At 38.3% G+C, this 23,826-nt stretch overlaps 1 protein-coding gene across 1 annotated transcript; it reads left to right on the plus strand.

Annotated features, from left to right (window-relative positions):
• The first annotated feature begins 116 nt into the window (after positions 1 to 116).
• On the plus strand, positions 117 to 23,801 carry LOC139871171 (uncharacterized). The gene is made up of 2 exons (XM_071858908.1): positions 117 to 728; positions 23,178 to 23,801. Exons 1-2 carry the CDS (start codon positions 117 to 119, stop codon positions 23,799 to 23,801), a joined length of 1,236 nt encoding a protein of 411 aa, XP_071715009.1.
• Positions 23,802 to 23,826: the final 25 nt, after the last annotated feature.

The raw sequence follows: 23,826 nt of genomic DNA on the forward strand, positions 1-23,826 counted from the left end.
ATTCGGGACTACATACCGATTAGTCTACTATGCATCTACTATAAAATAATAGCTATAAAATAATTACGAAGATCCTTTCTAATCGGCTTCGTGGGACTATCTCAAAACTTATAGGGATGGAACAGAGTGCCTTTGTCAAAGGTAGATCGATTCTAGATAGCATTCTTATTGCGAATGAACTTGTTGAAGATGTTAAAAGAAAAAGATCGAAGTGTTTTATTTTCAAAGCGGACTTCGAGAAAGCGTTTGTTAGTGTTCGATGGAGATTTATGTTCGATATTTTGAAGTGTATGGGATTCGGGTCTAAGTGGATGAAGTGGATGGAATCGTGCCTTCACTCGGCGTCTATCTCGGTACTCGTTAATGAGTCACCCACCAGAGAATTCAACCTCCAAAAAGGTGTACGACAAGGGGATCCACTGTCTCCATTTCTTTTAATCATCGCTAGTGAGGGATTAAATATCCTTTCAAATATCACGGTTCGGGATGGTCTGATAAGAGGTGTTAACATCGGTAAGGATAATGTTAGAGTCTCTCACCTTCAGTTCGCTGATGATACGATTTTCTTTGGGGATTGGGGTTACCGGAATGCCTCTAGTATTCACAAAACACTTTCCTGTTTCGAGAAAGTCTCGGGTTTAAGGATTAACATGAGTAAAAGCCAATTGTTTAGAATTGGAGTAACAAAAGCTGATATTATTTCTTTGGCGCTTAAATTTGGGTGCGGGGTAGGGCTGTTTCCTTTCAAATACTTAGGTATGCCCGTCGGCCATAAAATCCATAAAAAGAAGCTTGGACCGCGGTAGTGGATAAATTCAACAAACGGTTGTCAGATTGGAAAGCAAGGTCGATGTCCTTTGGCAGAAGGTTAACTCTTATTAAATCGGTGCTCAGTAGTTTACCTTTATACTACTTCTCATTGTTTCGGGCTCATGCGTTGTCAACCTTCTCGAAAGCTTCCGTCATAAGTTCTTTTGGGGCGGGTCGGGATATGACGTTAAGTTATCGTGGGTTAAATGGGATGACATTCTACTTCCATACGGGGCGGGAGGGTTAAATGTGGGATCCTTGAAAGCAAATGTAAGACCCGAATATTCGTAGTGTACATATGTGTATATGAGTTACTCAAGTTTGGGGTTTTTGTTGCACATAACTAAAAAGACAAAAGATGCTGAACTGGGAGGTCGCGCGCCGCGCGGCTAGGTGGCGCGCCGCGCCATCTGTCTGCGACAGATTCCTTTCTTCTTTTTAAAATAGATATTTTGAGGGCGATTGTGTAATTTCACTTGGGGCCGAATTTAATACCCTAGATCAGTTTTGGGGGGCTCATTTACTACTCCCACAACAACCTCATCTTCTCCAATTAAACTCTAGAGAGAGAGTGCAATCATTGAGAGAGAAAGCTCCATTAAAGGGTAAAAGAGGTTGAATCGGGTCTCGGTGCAAGTTATAAAGTCGTTCATCTAGTCGTTAGCTACGTGGTGATTGTGTTGGTAAGTTATAAAACCCAATTTCTTACTTTAATTGCTTTAAGGGTTAGGGTTTGGGCTAGTGATGAACCAAAGACCCATTTTGTTAGTATTTTGGGGATTTTGGGTGAATATGAATTATGAAGGCTCATTGATGACTAACCTAGGGTTTGAATGTGTTAATTGGACTTTTGAGTCTTAAATTTAGTTAGTTAGTGCTAGAACACTTTAATAATATGTAAATGGGTGTTATTGGGTATGGATGACCCAAATGGGTGTGTTGACCTTGAAATGGGTCAAATGAGTCTTTAATGACCTAAGTGGCCTAGCAATTATGAAAACGAGTTAGCCTTGTGACCTAAATGTGTTTTAAACCCATCTTGACGAATGATTAGGGTTTTGGTGTGTGTTGACCCAATTTAGGGTTAAGGGTGTAAATGGGTTGAAATTGCACCATTGGGTCAGAATGGCTTAGAATGGTGAAAGGGTTTGGTTGACCGACTTGAGTTTGCATTTGATGATGTGTATAATATGATAGGTACGTTACTTTGAGGTCTTGCAAGCTCGGGTATCTTTTCACAAGACTTTGAGGTGAGTGGAATAATTATATGTGTAGGTATATAATGTATCTATTTGTTGTAGCGTGAAATGTGTAGTGTCGAGGTGTTAAGACACCACGTTTCACGTGAAGAGTGTAGCATCGAGGTGTTAAGATGCCACTCGGGTGTAGCATCGAGGTGTTAAGATGCCACCTAGGAGTGTAGTTTCGAGGTGTTAAGACACCACTCCATAAAAATAATGAGTGATGCATCGAGGTGTTAAGATGCCACCCAGGGTGATGTGCCGAGGTGTTAAGGTGCCACCCTAGGGGTTAGTGGTGCGAGGTGTTAAGTGCCCTAACGGATGTTATGAACACCGATGGCGTTTTCGCGAGCGCCGTTCCCTTGTACTATTGGTTAACCATGGTTATTTGTGTTGTAAGCGTATTATATTATTCGAGTTATATTCATATGCGGTTATTATGCTAGCTTGTAGTATTGGTGATTTAGAGCTCGTTATTGTGACGGTAAGCTAAGTGTGTATGCTAGCGTGTTTGCGGTTTGGTGTGCAAGTGTATGCAAGTAGGTATAATTATATATGTATTCGTATAATTATTGCATTCACTAAGCTTTTCTTACCCTCTCGTTGTTTACCATTTTATAGGTTCGATTTTGGACAAGGGTAAGGGCATCGTTTTGGACTAGAGATCCCGCTTGATGCTAGGGGACGCTTTTGGCTTTAGTAGCTCTTGGAGTTTGACCGATAGTTGGGTAGTTTAATCCCAAACGCCATGCTCATTGTGTAGTTTGGAACTTAAACTTTTTGGTGGTCGAAACTCGTAAATTGTATTAAACTCGTCAAACGGCCGATGTGGGCCCCGCCTGTAAAACATTGATTTTATATTTGAAACAAGTTAGTTTTACATATTTGGATGTATGGTAAAAAGCGTTTCGTCTAAAAGTGTCGGGAACTAGTCAATCTTTTTCGCATTTTGAGACTTTCCGGACAGACCCGAATGGCGCGCCGCGCCAGTGCACTGTGCAGCATTTTTTTTTATTTTGTATTTTCACGTGGTTTGTTCGCGGGTTGGTTTGGGTTGTTACAAGTGGTATCAGAGCATGGTCTAAGGGATTTAGGTGACTTGAGATAGGCGCCTAGACTTAGACTTTTTATGTGCGCGTTTATGCGGGACTTGTAGGACTTTGGGTCGGATTGGGATGGTTAGTGCATAGGTTTATGTGAACTAATCATGCGCTATTTGTTGTGTTGTGTTTAGCAATCATCAAGCGAGATGAACGTTGTACTAGCGAGTTAACGCGACGTGCTCGCGTAGTAATGACTAGCTACCATCACTACGAGTGCAAATCGTGTCAAACGAGTAATGTACGGCGATTGTTGAGCGAGATGGAGTAGTGTGGCGTATATGTCTGTATATATGTAATCTGTCCTTCCGTTTTATGGTTTAACCTAATTCGATTTATAGAATGAAGACGAGAAACGGTCCCGAACATGATAATGGAAGTACAAGCGGGGACGCCGAGTTCTCAACCAAGGTTGAGGCCATCTTTAAGAAGTTAAAATTGGATTTTCTTGCGGACGTTCGAAAGGTCTTCCAAGATTCGGTTGATGAGCAAATAACCGATCTAATTAACGAACGAATGAAGGCCACTATCGAAGAGGCCCTTGACGCTAGGAATATCTACCCTCGCGGTGAAGGAGGTGAAGGAAGGCGGGACTTCCACTACAAGAACTTCAAGGATGCTCAACCCCCGATGTTTAATGAGGTGCGGGATCCTTTAAAAAGTACATGTTGGATCTCCGATATTGAGGGAGCTTTCCGTACCGCGGAATGTCCTCCCGAAAGGAAGACGAGGTATGGTTCTAGCATGTTACGCGAAGAAGCTAAGTTGTGGTGGGACGATAAAATCAACTTGTATGGTGAAGAACAATGTATGGGCTTGACATGGGAGGAGTTCAAGAAAGAATTTTTCAGAGAATACCGAACTTCATCCGATCTCGATAGAATCCGGGACGAGTTGCACCATTTGCAACAAGGTTCCATGGATTTGGTTACCCTCAAGTCTACATTCTTGGTAAAGACTCGTTTTTGCCCGGAATATGTGGGTGATGATCATAAGCTCATGAAGGATTTCTACCGTACTTTTAATGATGAGTACAAGGGGAAGATTAGTCGGGGTATGGCTAAGTCTTTTGATGAATTGTTCGAGTTGGCTCGGGGTTTTGAGCCGGAGGTTCCAAGAAAGAGTGATTTCATGTTTTCCAAAAGAAAGTTTGAAGGTTCTAGTTACTCTAACGCCTCAAGCAAGAAGAGCAAGAGCAAGAGGGGGGCCGAAAGTGTCAATAGTGCGAAGAAGGGCACTACCGGCGGGTTTTCTTATACGTGCTACAACTGTGGGCAACCTGGTCATATGGCTCGTGAGTGTCCGAAACCACGTTCCGGAAACAAAATCACTTGTTTTAATTGCGGCAAAGAGGGGCATAAGAAGCTGGAGTGTCCCGATTTGCAAAATGATAATGTGAAGCGGTTAGAGAAGGCGGCGGGTACGGCTAGGGGTCGCAACTACTTGATGACTAATGATGAAGCCAAACAATCGAACGAAGTTGTCTCAGGTACTTTCATGGTTAATTCTAATCCGGCGAGGATTCTTTTTGATAGCGGTGCAAATTTGTCGTTTGTGTCTCCTAAATTTGTACCTAAACTTGATAGACCATTAGCTAAGTTGAGTCGTCCGGTAGAAGTCGAAATAGCGAACGGCAAGACGGTGCTAGTGGTTGATGTGTGTGAAAATTGTGATGTTGTTTTGGTGCCGAAACCTTTAAAATTAATCTTATTCCAATGACCTTGGGCGACTTTGATATTGTCATTGGTATGGATTAGCTTGATCGTTATAGAGCTGATATTGCATGCCATGATAAGTTTATTCGTGTGAAGACCCCAAGTGGGGGAGAGTTGATTATTCATGGTGATAGGCGGAGGAGACCGGTGCCGATATGCACTTTTGCACGGGCACATCGTCATGTTGTTACCGGCGGCATGGCTTTCCTTGCTCATGTTGTTGATACTCGTGATGAGCCGCCACCCATTCGTGGAATTCCGGTTGTTAGTGATTTCGAAGACGTTTTTCCGGACGAATTACCGGGTGTTCCGGCGGAAAGATAAGTTGAATTTCGCATCGAGTTGGTTCCGGGGACTACCCCCATTGCTAAAACTCCTTATCGTTTAGCGCCAACGGAGATGCAAGAGTTGTTAAATCAAATTTAAGAATTGCTCGAGAAGGGTTTTATTCGACCGAGTGCTTCACCGTGGGGCGCTCCGGTGTTATTTGTGAAGAAGAAAGATGGTAGTATGCGTATGTGCATTGATTACCGTGAGTTGAATAAAGTGACGATCAAGAATCGTTATCCATTACCTAGGATTGACGATTTATTTGATCAACTTCAAGGTGCAACGTATTTCTCTAAGATCGACCTACGGTCAGGCTATCACCAAATGCGGGTCCGTGAGGAAGATATTGAGAAAACGGCTTTTAGAACGCGGTATGGGCATTTTGAGTTTGTGGTGATGCCTTTTGGCCTTACGAATGCACCGGCGGCATTCATGGATCTTATGAACCGAGTGTGCCAACCTATGTTGGACAAGTCGGTAATAGTGTTCATTGACGACATACTAGTCTACTCGAAAAGTATGAACGAGCATGAACGTCATTTGCGTGAAGTATTGAAGACGCTACGAAAGGAGAAGTTATATGCTAAGTTCTCCAAATGTGAATTTTGGCTAAGGGAAGTCCAATTCCTTGGTCATATTGTGAACAAAGACGGTATTCAAGTAGATCCGAGGAAGATAGAGACGGTGAAGAGTTGGGGACGACCGACTACACCTACGGAAATCCGAAGTTTTCTCGGATTGGCCAGTTATTATCGTCGGTTTATCCAAGACTTTTCTAAGATTGCTTCTCCATTAACGAAGTTGACGAGGAAGAATGCTAAGTTTATTTGGGAGAACGAACAAGAAATTGCTTTTCAATTGTTAAAAGTGAAGTTGTGTCAAGCTCCGGTGTTAGTATTACCGGAAGGTGTGGAAGATATGACGGTTTATTGTGATGCTTCGCTAAATGGGCTCGGGTGTGTTCTAATGCAAAGAGGTAAAGTCATCGCTTATGCCTCTCGACAATTAAAGGAACACGAAACAAGATATCTGACTCATGATCTTGAGTTGGCGGCGGTAGTGCATGCGTTGAAAATTTGGCGCCATTACTTGTATGGTGTCAAGTGTACGATTTATTCGGATCATAAGAGTTTGAAACATCTCTTTAATCAACGAGATTTGAATTATCGCCAACGTAGGTGGATGGATGTGGTGAAAGACTACGATTGTGAAATACTTTATCATCCGGGTAAGGCGAATGTTGTCGCGGATGCGTTGAGTCGAAAGAGTCAACATCCGGCGATAAAAGTGGGGTCGTTACGTTTGATTATTTCCAACGATTTTCTTGAGAAGCTTGGCGAGATTCAAATAGAGGCTTACGTTCACAATAAGCATGTGGAACGAATCGTGGGCCAATCGGAGTTCATTACTATGGGCCCGCGTGGTTTGTTGTCCTTTCAAGGAAGGGTGTGGGTGCCTAAGATGGGTGATTACCGACGGGTGCTACTTGATGAAGCACATAAGTCAAAATATTCCATTCATCCGGGCGCGACAAAAATGTATCATGACTTGAAGAAAGATTATTGGTGGCCGGGCATGAAACGTGATGTTGTGAAGTATGTTGAGCAATGTGTCATGTGTTTACAAGTAAAAGCCGAACACCAAAAGCCGTATGGTAAGTTGCAACCGTTAGAAATCCCGAAATGGAAATGGGAGCACATTACCATGGATTTCATTACAAAGTTACCTAAAACGGCGAGAACCCAATTCGATTCGATTTGGGTTATAGTTGACCGATTGACAAAAAGCGCTTTGTTTCTTCCCATTAAAGAAGCGATATCGTCGGAGACCTTGGCTATGTTGTTTATCAAGGAAGTGGTCTCGCGACATGGGGTTCCTATATCTATTATTTCGGATCGAGATACCCGTTTTACATCTCGGTTTTGGGAAAAGTTTCATGAAGATATGGGTACGCAATTGAAGTTGAGCACGGCGTATCATCCTCAAATGGACGGTCAAACCGAACGTACGAATCAAACTTTGGAAGATATGCTACGAGCATGCATCATTGACTTCGGTGGTAGTTGGGATGAGCATTTGCCTTTGGTGGAACTCTCGTACAATAATAGTTATCATACTAGTATCGGGATGCCACCTTATGAAATGCTTTATGGGCGTAGGTGTCGAACTCCCGTTTGTTGGGGAGAAGTGGGTCAAAGAGAGATCGGGAGTACCGATTTGGTTTTAGAGACTAATAGCAAGATCGATTTGATTCGGGAACATTTGAAGAAGGCTCAAGATAGGCAAAAGTCATATGCCGATAGACGTATGCGATTGATTGAGTTCCAAGAAGGCGATATGGTGATGCTTAAGGTTTCGCCATGGAAAGGTATTATTCGATTTCGAAAACGGGGAAAGTTAGCTCCTCGGTTTATTGGACCGTTCAAGGTTTTAGCTCGTGTTGGTGAAGTTGCATATCGATTAGAATTACCCGAAGAGCTTGCGGGGATCCATAATACATGTAGTGACCCGAACTTTTCCATGTTTATATATATTAATTGAGATTGATATTTACATGATTAAATGTTTCCAACATGTTAAGCAATCAAACTTGTTAAGACTTGATTAATTGAAATAGGTTTCATATAGACAATTGACCACCCAAGTTGACCGGTGATTCACGAACGTTAAAACTTGTAAAAAAAAAAACTATATGATGACATATATATGGTTATATATATAGTTAACATGATATTATGATAAGTAAACATATCATTAATTATATTAACAATGAACTACATATGTAAAAACAAGACTACTAACTTAATGATTTTGAAACGAGACATATATGTAACGTTTATCGTTGTAACGATATTTAATGTATATATATCATATTAAGAGATATTCGTACATCATAATATCATGATAATATAATAATTTAAAATCTCTTTTGATATTATAAACATTGGGTTAACAACATTTAACAAGATCGTTAACCTAAAGGTTTCAAAACAACACTTACATGTAACTACTAACGATGACTTAACGACTCAGTTAAAATGTATATACATGTAGTGTTTTAATATGTATTTATACAATTTTGAAAGACTTCAATACACTTATCAAAATACTTCTACTTAACAAAAATGCTTACAATTACATTCTCGTTCAGTTTCATCAACAATTCTACTCGTATGCACCCGTATTCGTACTCGTACAATACACAGCTTTTAGATGTATGTACTATTGGTATATACACTCCAATGATCAGCTCTTAGCAGCCCATGTGAGTCACCTAACACATGTGGGAACCATCATTTGGCAACTAGCATGAAATATCTCATGAGATTACAAAAATATGAGTAATCATTCATGACTTATTTACATGAAAACAAAATTACATATCCTTTATATCTAATCCATACACCAACGACCAAAAACACCTACAAACACTTTCATTCTTCAATTTTCTTCATCTAATTGAACTCTCTCAAGTTCTATCTTCAAGTTCTAAGTGTTCTTCATAAATTCCAAAAGTTCTAGTTTCATAAAATCAAGAATACTTTCAAGTTTGCTAGCTCACTTCCAATCTTGTAAGGTGATCATCCAACCTCAAGAAATCTTTGTTTCTTACAGTAGGTTATCATTCTAATACAAGGTAATAATCATATTCAAACTTTGGTTCAATTTCTATAACTATAACAATCTTATTTCAAGTGATGATCTTACTTGAACTTGTTTTCGTGTCATGATTTTGCTTCAAGAACTTTGAGCCATCCAAGGATCCATTGAAGCTAGATCCATTTTTCTCCTTTCCAGTAGGTTCATCCAAGGAACTTAAGGTAGTAATGATGTTCATAACATCATTCGATTCATACATATAAAGCTATCTTATTCGAAGGTTTAAACTTGTAATCACTAGAACATAGTTTAGTTAATTCTAAACTTGTTCGCAAACAAAAGTTAATCCTTCTAACTTGACTTTTAAAATCAACTAAACACATGTTCTATATCTATATGATATGCTAACTTAATGATTTAAAACCTGGAAACACGAAAAACACCGTAAAACCGGATTTACGCCGTCGTAGTAACACCGCGGGCTGTTTTGGGTTAGTTAATTAAAAACTATGATAAACTTTGATTTAAAAGTTGTTATTCTGAGAAAATGATTTTTATTATGAACATGAAACTATATCCAAAAATTATGGTTAAACTCAAAGTGGAAGTATGTTTTCTAAAATGGTCATCTAGACGTCGTTCTTTCGACTGAAATGACTACCTTTACAAAAACGACTTGTAACTTATTTTTCTGACTAGAAACCTATACTTTTTTTGTTTAGATTCATAAAATAGAGTTCAACATGAAACCATAGCAATTTGATTCACTCAAAACGGATTTAAAATGAAGAAGTTATGGGTAAAACAAGATTGGATAATTTTTCTCATTTTAGCTACGTGAAAATTGGTAACAAATCTATTCCAACCATAACTTAATCAACTTGTATTATATATTATGTAATCTTGAGATACCATAGACACGTATACAATGTTTCGACCTATCATGTCGACACATCTATATATATTTCGGAACAACCATAGACACTCTATATGTGAATGTTGGAGTTAGCTATACAGGGTTGAGGTTGATTCCAAAATATATATAGTTTGAGTTGTGATCAATACTGAGATACGTATACACTGGGTCGTGGATTGATTCAAGATAATATTTATCGATTTATTTCTGTACATCTAACTGTGGACAACTAGTTGTAGGTTACTAACGAGGACAGCTGACTTAATAAACTTAAAACATCAAAATATATTAAAAGTGTTGTAAATATATTTTGAACATACTTTGATATATATGTATATATTGTTATAGGTTCGTGAATCAACCAGTGGCCAAGTCTTACTTCCCAACGAAGTAAAAATCTGTGAAAGTGAGTTATAGTCCCACTTTTAAAATCTAATATTTTTGGGATGAGAATACATGCAGGTTTTATAAATGATTTACAAAATAGACACAAGTACGTGAAACTACATTCTATGGTTGAATTATCGAAATCGAATATGCCCCTTTTTATTAAGTCTGGTAATCTAAGAATTAGGGAACAGACACCCTAATTGACGCGAATCCTAAAGATAGATCTATTGGGCCTAACAAACCCCATCCAAAGTACCGGATGCTTTAGTACTTCGAAATTTATATCATATCCGAAGGGTGTCCCGGAATGATGGGGATATTCTTATATATGCATCTTGTTATTGTCGGTTACCAGGTGTTCACCATATGAATGATTTTTATCTCTATGTATGGGATGTGTATTGAAATATGAAATCTTGTGGTCTATTGTTACGATTTGATATATATAGGTTAAACCTATAACTCACCAACATTTTTGTTGACGTTTTAAGCATGTTTATTCTCAGGTGATTATTAAGAGCTTCCGCTGTCGCATACTTAAATAAGGACAAGATTTGGAGTCCATGCTTGTATGATATTGTGTAAAAAAACTGCATTCAAGAAACTTATTTTGTTGTAACATATTTGTATTGTAAACCATTATGTAATGGTCGTGTGTAAACAGGATATTTTAGATTATCATTATTTGATAATCTACGTAAAGCTTTTTAAACCTTTATTGATGAAATAAAGGTTATGGTTTGTTTAAAAATGAATGCAGTCTTTGAAAAACGTCTCATATAGAGGTCAAAACCTCGCAACGAAATCAATTAATATGGAACGTTTTTAATCAATAAGAACGGGACATTTCAGTTGGTATCCGAGCGTTGGTCTTAGAGAACCAGAATTTTGCATTAGTGTGTCTTATCGAGTTTGTTAGGATGCATTAGTGAGTCTGGACTTCGACCGTGTTTACTTGAAAAATGATTGCTTAACAAATTTTGTTGGAAACTATATATTTTTAACATGTGAATATTATGTGATATATTAATCTCTTAACGCGTTTGATATTATGTGATAGATGTCTACCTCTAGAACAAGTCCCATTGACTCACCTAATAATAATGAAGAGTCAAATGTAAATTGGAATGATTTGTGGACTGATTCACAAGTTCCCGAAGAGGAACCGGAAGAAGAATCGGAACCGGAAGAAGAATCGGAACCGGATGAAGAAATAGAACCGGTGGGGGAAATAATAAAACGGTTAAGTAAAAGAAAATCCTCAACCAACCGACCAAGGTTAATTATGGTCAATGGTGTTTCCGCCAAGGAAGCAAAATATTGGGAGGATTACCAATTCTCTGATGAATCGGATTCCGACGAGAATTCCGATGATGTTATAGAAATTACCCCAACTGAATTTAAAAAGGCAAAAGAAAATAATAAGGGAAAGGGCATAAAAATAGAGAAATCTAATTCCAACCCCGATGAACTTTATATGTATCGTCAACCCCCGAAGTCCTTAAGTTGTAACAATGACCCGGGAACCTCTAAACCACCAGGTTTTTCTAAACCAATGTGGATCACGACGGCTCGTATTAGGGGAACATCATATATCCCTAGAAACTTGGCAAAACGAACCAAAACCGAAGAAGAAGAAACGAGCGAGTCGGAATAAGATAGTTGTATTCGTGTGGTGTAATATATGGAATATAGTGTTCTTATGCTTTATGATATATGTAAAAATTCTTGTATTAATAAGTATTTTTTTTATGAATCTAACTCTTGTCTATTTTACAGTTTAAAAACACAAAATGGATAGACAACCCAATATTTTAAGAGACATACCCGGAGACATGATTGATGAAATCTTGTCTAGAGTCGGCCAGAATTCCTCGGCACAACTATTTAAGGCGAGATCAGTTTGTAAGACATTCGAAGAACGTTCCAAGAATGTCTTGGTTTATAAGAGACTTTCGTTTGAAAGATGGGGGATATCACATTGGGAAACCCATAAGTTACGATGTGTTTACTTTGACGCATATATTGCGGGGAACCCAAATGCTATTTTACGCAACGGGTTAAGAAATTATTTTGACTCAATATATCCGAATATTGGACTTCGTGATTTAGAAAAAGCGGCTAACATGCAACATAAAGAAGCATGTTATGCTTACGGATTAGTAATGTTCGCTTCTCACCAAAGTGAGAACAAGAACATCGGGCTACAACTATTAAACAAAACGTTTCCACAAGTGACGGAGTCGGTAATTGGGGTAAGAAATGAGGTTTTTAGATTATTACGGGACTGTTGGACATTACGTAACCCTCGTCCCTTTGATGACGTTACAACACGCTGTCTTATCAACGGCCATAACGGTTATGTTGCACAAGACCAAGGATGGGAAGTAGTCCTAGTAAAACCAGAATGCATGACTTGTTTCTGGACGTATGAATTACGTGTCTTTATTGCCTTTGCTGAACGACTTGTGTACTAGCTAGAATTGTCTTCACAACTATCTTGTATCAAAGTTATTGTGTGCTATATTTCATGCTTTATGTAAAATAAGCGGTATTGTAAGTTTGTAAAATATTGTATAAAAGTTTGAACGCGAAATATTATTATAATCAGTTTTTCATATAGAATTGTAGTAGTTGAATTGTATATTAGCTACTAAGTATGAACTTAACGGGTAGGTACTACCCGAATTTAAACTTATAAAACGCTAATATGAAGAAAAAGCTTTTATAAATGAGTTCATATTATGCTACGAAATACTATTAACTACTCTTAATATTCTGTATGATTAACTTGTTCCATTTAACTATTTTGAAGGAAATGGCACCGACTACTCGACACACCGTGAATATGAATGAAGAGGAATTCCGTACTTTTCTAGCTTCAAACATAGCCGCAGTACAGGCTGCGCTACATACCAACAATAACCTTGGATCTAGCAGTACAGGAAATCGTGTAGGATGCACCTACAAAGAATTCACTGCCTGCAAACCTTTGGAATTTGATGGAACCGAAGGACCGATCGGATTGAAACGGTGGACCGAGAAGGTTGAATCGGTGTTTGCCATAAGTAAGTGTACTGAAGAGGACAAAGTGAAGTACGCTACGCATACCTTCACAGGTTCTGCGTTAACATGGTGGAATACCTATCTAGAGCAAGTGGGACAAGATGATGCGTACGCACTACCGTGGTCAGCATTCAAGCACTTGATGAACGAGAAGTACCGTCCCAGAACCGAGGTCAATAAGCTCAAGACAGAACTTAGAGGGTTACGAACCCAAGGATTTGATATTACCACGTACGAAAGACGATTCACAGAATTGTGCCTATTGTGTCCGGGAGCATTCGAAGATGAGGAAGAGAAGATCGACGCGTTTGTGAAAGGATTACCGGAAAGAATCCAAGAAGATATAAGTTCACACGAGCCCGCCTCCATACAACAGGCATGTAGAATGGCTCACAAACTAGTGAACCAGATTGAAGAAAGAATTAAAGAACAGACTGCTGAAGAGGCCAATGTGAAGCAAGTCAAAAGAAAGTGGGAGGAAAACGGTGATAAGAATCACCAATACAACAACAACAGCAATTACAACAATAATCGCAACAATTATCCCAACAATCGCAACATCAATCGCAACTACAACAAACGGCCCAACAACAACAACAACAACAACAACAACAACAGCAGCAACTACAACAATCATCCCAACAACAATAATAACCGCAACAACAACAACAATCAGAAGCAACTATGCCAAAGGTGTGAAAAGAATCACTCGGGGTTCTGCACCAAATTTTGCAACAAGTGTAAAAGAAATGGTCATAGCGCGGCGAAGTGTGAGGTCTACGGACCAGGGGTTAATAGAACGAAAGGAACAAATGGTGTCGGAACGAGTAATGGCGGAGCAAGTAGTGTCGGAGCAAGTTATGCCAATGTAGTTTGTTATAAATGTGGAAAACTAGGCCACATTATTAGAAATTGCCCGAACCAGGAGAACACGAATGGACAAGGCCGTGGAAGAGTTTTCAATATTAATGCGGTAGAGGCACAGGAAGACCCGGAGCTTGTTACGGGTACGTTTCTTATTGACAATAAATCTGCTTACGTTTTATTTGATTCGGGTGCGGATAGAAGCTATATGAGTAGAGATTTTTGTGCTAAATTAAGTTGTCCATTGACGCCTTTGGATAGTAAATTTTTACTCGAATTAGCAAATGGTAAATTAATTTCAGCAGATAATATATGTCGGAATCGAGAAATTAAACTGGTTAGCGAAACATTTAAGATTGATTTGATACCAGTAGAGTTAGGGAGTTTTGATGTGATAATCGGTATGGACTGGTTGAAAGAAGTGAAAGCGGAGATCGTTTGTTACAAAAATGCAATTCGCATTATACGAGAAAAAGGAAAACCCTTAATGGTGTACGGAGAAAAGGGCAACACGAAGCTACATCTTATTAGTAATTTGAAGGCACAAAAACTAATAAGAAAAGGTTGCTATGCTGTTCTAGCACACGTCGAGAAAGTACAAACTGAAGAAAAGAGCATCAATGATGTTCCCATTGCAAAAGAATTTTCCGATGTATTTCCGAAAGAATTACCGGGATTACCCCCACATCGATCCGTTGAATTTCAAATAGATCTTGTACCAGGAGCTGCACCAATAGCTCGTGCTCCTTACAGACTCGCACCCAGCGAGATGAAAGAACTGCAAAGCCAATTACAAGAACTTTTAGAGCGTGGTTTCATTCGACCAAGCACATCACCGTGGGGAGCTCCTGTTTTGTTTGTCAAGAAGAAAGATGGTACATTCAGGTTGTGTATCGACTACCGAGAGTTGAACAAACTTACCATCAAGAACCGCTACCCACTACCGAGAATCGACGACTTATTTGATCAACTACAAGGCTCGTATGTTTATTCAAAGATTGACTTACGTTCCGGGTATCATCAAATGCGGGTGAAAGAAGATGATATTCCAAAGACTGCTTTCAGAACACGTTACGGTCATTACGAGTTTATGGTCATGCCGTTTGGTTTAACTAATGCACCAGCTGTGTTCATGGACCTTATGAACCGAGTGTGTGGACCATACCTTGACAAGTTTGTCATTGTTTTCATTGATGACATACTTATTTACTCAAAGAATGACCAAGAACACGGTGAACATTTGAGAAAGGTGTTAGAAGTATTGAGGAAGGAAGAATTGTACGCTAAGTTTTCAAAGTGTGCATTTTGGTTGGAAGAAGTTCAATTCCTCGGTCACATAGTGAACAAAGAAGGTATTAAGGTGGATCCGGCAAAGATAGAAACTGTTGAAAAGTGGGAAACCCCGAAAACTCCGAAACACATACGCCAGTTTTTAGGACTAGCTGGTTACTACAGAAGGTTCATCCAAGACTTTTCCAGAATAGCAAAACCCTTGACTGCATTAACGCATAAAGGGAAGAAATTTGAATGGAATGATGAACAAGAGAAAGCGTTTCAGTTATTGAAGAAAAAGCTAACTACGGCACCTATATTGTCATTGCCTGAAGGGAATGATGATTTTGTGATTTATTGTGATGCATCAAAGCAAGGTCTCGGTTGTGTATTAATGCAACGAACGAAGGTGATTGCTTATGCGTCTAGACAATTGAAGATTCACGAACAAAATTATACGACGCATGATTTGGAATTAGGCGCGGTTGTTTTTGCATTAAAGACTTGGAGGCACTACTTATATGGGGTCAAAAGTATTATATATACCGACCACAAAAGTCTTCAACACATATTTAATCAGAAACAACTGAATATGAGGCAGCGTAGGTGGATTGAATTATTGAATGATTACGATTTTGAGATTCGTTACCACCCGGGGAAGGCAAATGTGGTAGCCGATGCCTTGAGCAGGAAGGATAGAGAACCCATTCGAGTAAAATCTATGAATATAATGATTCATAATAACATTACTACTCAAATAAAGGAGGCGCAACAAGGAGTTTTAAAAGAGGGAAATTTAAAGGATGAAATACCCAAAGGATCGGAGAAGCATCTTAATATTCGGGAAGACGGAACCCGGTATAGGGCTGAAAGGATTTGGGTACCAAAATTTGGAGATATGAGAGAAATGGTACTTAGAGAAGCTCATAAAACCAGATACTCAATACATCCTGGAACGGGGAAGATGTACAAGGATCTCAAGAAACATTTTTGGTGGCCGGGTATGAAAGCCGATGTTGCTAAATACGTAGGAGAATGTTTGACGTGTTCTAAGGTCAAAGCTGAGCATCAGAAACCATCAGGTCTACTTCAACAACCCGAAATCCCGGAATGGAAATGGGAAAACATTACCATGGATTTCATCACTAAATTGCCAAGGACTGCAAGTGGTTTTGATACTATTTGGGTAATAGTTGATCGTCTCACCAAATCAGCACACTTCCTACCAATAAGAGAAGATGACAAGATGGAGAAGTTAGCACGACTGTATTTGAAGGAAGTCGTCTCCAGACATGGAATACCAATCTCTATTATCTCTGATAGGGATGGCAGATTTATTTCAAGATTCTGGCAGACATTACAGCAAGCATTAGGAACTCGTCTAGACATGAGTACTGCCTATCATCCACAAACTGATGGGCAGAGCGAAAGGACGATACAAACGCTTGAAGACATGCTACGAGCATGTGTTATTGATTTCGGAAACAGTTGGGATCGACATCTACCGTTAGCAGAATTTTCCTACAACAACAGCTACCATTCAAGCATTGAGATGGCGCCGTTTGAAGCACTTTATGGTAGAAAGTGCAGGTCTCCGATTTGTTGGAGTGAAGTGGGGGATAGACAGATTACGGGTCCGGAGATTATACAAGAAACTACCGAGAAGATCATCCAAATTCAACAACGGTTGAAAACCGCCCAAAGTCGACAAAAGAGCTACGCTGACATTAAAAGAAAAGATATAGAATTTGAAATTGGAGAGATGGTCATGCTTAAAGTTGCACCTTGGAAAGGCGTTGTTCGATTTGGTAAACGAGGGAAATTAAATCCAAGGTATATTGGACCATTCAAGATTATTGATCGTGTCGGACCAGTAGCTTACAGACTTCAGTTACCTCAACAACTCGCGGCTGTACATAACACTTTCCACGTCTCGAATTTGAAGAAATGTTTTGCTAAAGAAGATCTCACTATTCCGTTAGATGAAATCCAAATCAACGAAAAACTTCAATTCATCGAAGAACCCGTCGAAATAATGGATCGTGAGGTTAAAAGACTTAAGCAAAACAAGATACCAATTGTTAAGGTTCGATGGAATGCTCGTAGAGGACCCGAGTTCACCTGGGAGCGTGAAGATCAGATGAAGAAGAAATACCCGCATCTATTTCCAGAAGATTCGTCAACACCTTCAACAGCTTAAAATTTCGGGACGAAATTTATTTAACGGGTAGGTACTGTAGTGACCCGAACTTTTCCATGTTTATATATATTAATTGAGATTGATATTTACATGATTAAATGTTTCCAACATGTTAAGCAATCAAACTTGTTAAGACTTGATTAATTGAAATAGGTTTCATATAGACAATTGACCACCCAAGTTGACCGGTGATTCACGAACGTTAAAACTTGTAAAAAAAAAACTATATGATGACATATATATGGTTATATATATAGTTAACATGATATTATGATAAGTAAACATATCATTAATTATATTAACAATGAACTACATATGTAAAAACAAGACTACTAACTTAATGATTTTGAAACGAGACATATATGTAACGTTTATCGTTGTAACGACATTTAATGTATATATATCATATTAAGAGATATTCGTACATCATAATATCATGATAATATAATAATTTAAAATCTCTTTTGATATTATAAACATTGGGTTAACAACATTTAACAAGATCGTTAACCTAAAGGTTTCAAAACAACACTTACATGTAACTACTAACGATGACTTAACGACTCAGTTAAAATGTATATACATGTAGTGTTTTAATATGTATTTATACAATTTTGAAAGACTTCAATACACTTATCAAAATACTTCTACTTAACAAAAATGCTTACAATTACATTCTCGTTCAGTTTCATCAACAATTCTACTCGTATGCACCCGTATTCGTACTCGTACAATACACAGCTTTTAGATGTATGTACTATTGGTATATACACTCCAATGATCAGCTCTTAGCAGCCCATGTGAGTCACCTAACACATGTGGGAACCATCATTTGGCAACTAGCATGAAATATCTCATGAGATTACAAAAATATGAGTAATCATTCATGACTTATTTACATGAAAACAAAATTACATATCCTTTATATCTAATCCATACACCAACGACCAAAAACACCTACAAACACTTTCATTCTTCAATTTTCTTCATCTAATTGAACTCTCTCAAGTTCTATCTTCAAGTTCTAAGTGTTCTTCATAAATTCCAAAAGTTCTAGTTTCATAAAATCAAGAATACTTTCAAGTTTGCTAGCTCACTTCCAATCTTGTAAGGTGATCATCCAACCTCAAGAAATCTTTGTTTCTTACAGTAGGTTATCATTCTAATACAAGGTAATAATCATATTCAAACTTTGGTTCAATTTCTATAACTATAACAATCTTATTTCAAGTGATGATCTTACTTGAACTTGTTTTCGTGTCATGATTTTGCTTCAAGAACTTTGAGCCATCCAAGGATCCATTGAAGCTAGATCCATTTTTCTCCTTTCCAGTAGGTTCATCCAAGGAACTTAAGGTAGTAATGATGTTCATAACATCATTCGATTCATACATATAAAGCTATCTTATTCGAAGGTTTAAACTTGTAATCACTAGAACATAGTTTAGTTAATTCTAAACTTGTTCGCAAACAAAAGTTAATCCTTCTAACTTGACTTTTAAAATCAACTAAACACATGTTCTATATCTATATGATATGCTAACTTAATGATTTAAAACCTGGAAACACGAAAAACACCGTAAAACCGGATTTACGCCGTCGTAGTAACACCGCGGGCTGTTTTGGGTTAGTTAATTAAAAACTATGATAAACTTTGATTTAAAAGTTGTTATTCTGAGAAAATGATTTTTATTATGAACATGAAACTATATCCAAAAATTATGGTTAAACTCAAAGTGGAAGTATGTTTTCTAAAATGGTCATCTAGACGTCGTTCTTTCGACTGAAATGACTACCTTTACAAAAACGACTTGTAACTTATTTTTCCGACTAGAAACCTATACTTTTTTTGTTTAGATTCATAAAATAGAGTTCAACATGAAACCATAGCAATTTGATTCACTCAAAACGGATTTAAAATGAAGTTATGGGTAAAACAAGATTGGATAATTTTTCTCATTTTAGCTACGTGAAAATTGGTAACAAATCTATTCCAACCATAACTTAATCAACTTGTATTATATATTATGTAATCTTGAGATACCATAGACACGTATACAATGTTTCGACCTATCATGTCGACACATCTATATATATTTCGGAACAACCATAGACACTCTATATGTGAATGTTGGAGTTAGCTATACAGGGTTGAGGTTGATTCCAAAATATATATAGTTTGAGTTGTGATCAATACTGAGATACGTATACACTGGGTCGTGGATTGATTCAAGATAATATTTATCGATTTATTTCTGTACATCTAACTGTGGACAACTAGTTGTAGGTTACTAACGAGGACAGCTGACTTAATAAACTTAAAACATCAAAATATATTAAAAGTGTTGTAAATATATTTTGAACATACTTTGATATATATGTATATATTGTTATAGGTTCGTGAATCAACCAGTGGCCAAGTCTTACTTCCCGACGAAGTAAAAATCTGTGAAAGTGAGTTATAGTCCCACTTTTAAAATCTAATATTTTTGGGATGAGAATACATGCAGGTTTTATAAATGATTTACAAAATAGACACAAGTACGTGAAACTACATTCTATGGTTGAATTATCGAAATCGAATATGCCCCTTTTTATTAAGTCTGGTAATCTAAGAATTAGGGAACAGACACCCTAATTGACGCGAATCCTAAAGATAGATCTATTGGGCCTAACAAACCCCATCCAAAGTACCGGATGCTTTAGTACTTCGAAATTTATATCATATCCGAAGGGTGTCCCGGAATGATGGGGATATTCTTATATATGCATCTTGTTATTGTCAGTTACCAGGTGTTCACCATATGAATGATTTTTATCTCTATGTATGGGATGTGTATTGAAATATGAAATCTTGTGGTCTATTGTTACGATTTGATATATATAGGTTAAACCTATAACTCACCAACATTTTTGTTGACGTTTTAAGCATGTTTATTCTCAGGTGATTATTAAGAGCTTCCGCTATCGCATACTTAAATAAGGACAAGATTTGGAGTCCATGCTTGTATGATATTGTGTAAAAAAACTGCATTCAAGAAACTTATTTTGTTGTAACATATTTGTATTGTAAACCATTATGTAATGGTCGTGTGTAAACAGGATATTTTAGATTATCATTATTTGATAATCTACGTAAAGCTTTTTAAACCTTTATTGATGAAATAAAGGTTATGGTTTGTTTAAAAATGAATGCAGTCTTTGAAAAACGTCTCATATAGAGGTCAAAACCTCGCAACGAAATCAATTAATATGGAACGTTTTTAATCAATAAGAACGGGACATTTCAATACATTTCATGTTTCCCACCTCCGTAAGTGTCTTGCGGATGATTCCTCATGGATGCCTTTAGACGAGATCGAGCTAAACAACAAGTTAGAATATGTCGAAGAATCGATTGCTATCCTTGACGAGAAGGTGAAAATGTTGAGGAATAAAGAGGTGAGGACCTTTAAGGTTCAATGGCGACGAAGTAAAGGTTCCGAGTTCACTTGGGAGCCCGAAGAGTTCGTGTTAGTTTATCTTCCCTCGTGTCATGCGGCTTGGATTGCGAGGACGCAATCCGAATAAGTGGGGGAGAGTTGTAAGACCCGAATATTCGTAGTGTACATATGTGTATATGAGTTACTCAAGTTTGGGGTTTTTGTTGCACATAATTAAAAAGACAAAAGATGCTGAACTGGGAGGTCGCGCGCCGCGCGGCTAGGTGGCGCGCCGCGCCATCTGTCTGCGACAGATTCCTTTCTTCTTTTTAAAATAGATATTTTGAGGGCGATTGTGTAATTTCACTTGGGGCCGAATTTAATACCCTAGATCAGTTTTGGGGAGCTCATTTACTACTCCCACAACAACCTCATCTTCTCCAATTAAACTCTAGAGAGAGAGTGCAATCCTTGAGAGAGAAAGCTCCATTAAAGGGTAAAAGAGGTTGAATCGGGTCTCGGTGCAAGTTATAAAGTCGTTCATCTAGTCGTTAGCTACGTGGTGATTGTGTTGGTAAGTTATAAAACCCAATTTCTTACTTTAATTGCTTTAAGGGTTAGGGTTTGGGCTAGTGATGAACCAAAGACCCATTTTGTTAGTATTTTAGGGATTTTAGGTGAATATGAGTTATGAAGGCTCATTGATGACTAACCTAGGGTTTGAATGTGTTAATTGGACTTTTGAGTCTTAAATTTAGTTAGTTAGTGCTAGAACACTTTAATAATATGTAAATGGGTGTTATTGGGTATGGATGACCCAAATGGGTGTGTTGACCTTGAAATGGGTCAAATGAGTCTTTAATGACCTAAGTGGCCTAGCAATTATGAAAACGAGTTAGCCTTGTGACCTAAATGTGTTTTAAACCCATCTTGACGAATGATTAGGGTTTTGGTGTGTGTTGACCCAATTTAGGGTTAAGGGTGCAAATGGGTTGAAATTGCACCATTGGGTCAAAATGGCTTAGAATGGTGAAAGGGTTTGGTTGACCGACTTGAGTTTGCGTTTGATGATGTGTATAATATGATAGGTACGTTACTTTGAGGTCTTGCAAGCTCGGGTATCTTTTCACAAGACTTTGAGGTGAGTGGAATAATTATATGTGTAGGTATATAATGTATCTCTTTGTTGTAGCGTGAAATGTGTAGTGTCGAGGTGTTAAGACACCACGTTTCACGTGAAGAGTGTAGCATCGAGGTGTTAAGATGCCACTCGGGTGTAGCATCGAGGTGTTAAGATGCCACCTAGGAGTGTAGTGTCGAGGTGTTAAGACACCACTCCATAAAAATAATGAGTGATGCATCGAGGTGTTAAGATGCCACTCAGGGTGATGTGCCGAGGTGTTAAGGTGCCACCCTAGGGGTTAGTGGTGCGAGGTGTTAAGTGCCCTAACGAATGTTATGAACACCGATGGTGTTTTCGCGAGCGCCGTTCCCTTGTACTATTGGTTAACCATGGTTATTTGTGTTGTAAGCGTATTATATTATTCGAGTTATATTCATATGCGGTTATTATGCTAGCTTGTAGTATTGGTGATTTATAGCTCGTTATTGTGACGATAAGCTAAGTGTGTATGCTAGCGTGTTTGCGGTTTGGTTTGTAAGTGTATGCAAGTAGGTATAATTATATACGTATTCGTATAATTATTGCATTCACTAAGCTTTGTTTACCCTCTCGTTGTTTACCATTTTATAGGTTCGGTTTTGGACAAGGGTAAGGGCATCGTTTTGGGCTAGAGATCCCGCTTGATGCTAGGGGACGCTTTTGGCTTTAGTAGCTCTTGGAGTTTGACCGATAGTTGGGTAGTTTAATCCCAAACGCCTTGCTCATTGTGTAGTTTGGAACTTAAACTTTTTGGTGGTCGAAACTCGTAAATTGTATTAAACTCGTAAAACGGCCGATGTGGGCCCCGCCTGTAAAACATTGATTTTATATTTGAAACAAGTTAGTTTTACATATTTGGATGTATGGTAAAAAGCGTTTCGTCTAAAAGTGTCGGGAACTAGTCAATCTTTTTCGCATTTTGAGACTTTCCGGACAGACCCGAATGGCACGCCGTGCGGCCATACTGGCGCGCCGCGCCAGTTCACTGTGCAGCAATTTTTTATTTTATTTTGTATTTTCACGTGGTTTGTTCGCGGGTTGGTTTGGGTTGTTACAGCAAAAAATTGGGCGTTATTGGGAAAAAGGTAGTGGCGGTTTCGCACCGAAACCGAATCACTATGGGTCAAAATTATAAAAAGTATCTACGGGCGGGATGGGGGTTTGGGTCAAACTTCTACCATTAATAATAACATTCGTGGCACTGTTTGGAGAAATATCATCAGTATTGGTCCTGATCTTTTCAACATCGGCTTATACATTAATTCATTATTTGAAAAGGAATTGGGAGATGGCCGAGATACGTTATTTTGGAAGGACATGTGGGTGGGTAACTTTAGTCTAAAAGATATAATTCCTCGACTATTTCGACTTGAATGTAAACAGGAAGCACAGGTACTTGAGAGGGTTTCTTGTCAAGATGGTTCCTGGTCTTTTTCTTGGTGCTGGTCAAGGGCATTAACAGGTAGATTATCTGGTAAACTGGAGCAATTTACGACTCTGATAAAAAACAATGCTATCCCCGGTGCAGGCATTACTAAGTGGCGATGGGTTTCTGATAATAGCGGTTCATATAATTCGAAATTTGTAGCTAGCAAAATTGACGAGTTGTGTATCGAGCGGTCTTCTACATCTCATGAAACCATGCGAAATTATCTTCTTCCTCAAAAGATAGGTATTTCGTATGGAGATCAATTAGAGGTAGACTACCGGTAAAGATAGAGTTAGACAAACGTGGAGT

This window comes from Rutidosis leptorrhynchoides, chromosome 10, assembly GCF_046630445.1.
Source record: "Rutidosis leptorrhynchoides isolate AG116_Rl617_1_P2 chromosome 10, CSIRO_AGI_Rlap_v1, whole genome shotgun sequence".
Lineage (NCBI taxonomy): Eukaryota > Viridiplantae > Streptophyta > Magnoliopsida > Asterales > Asteraceae > Rutidosis > Rutidosis leptorrhynchoides.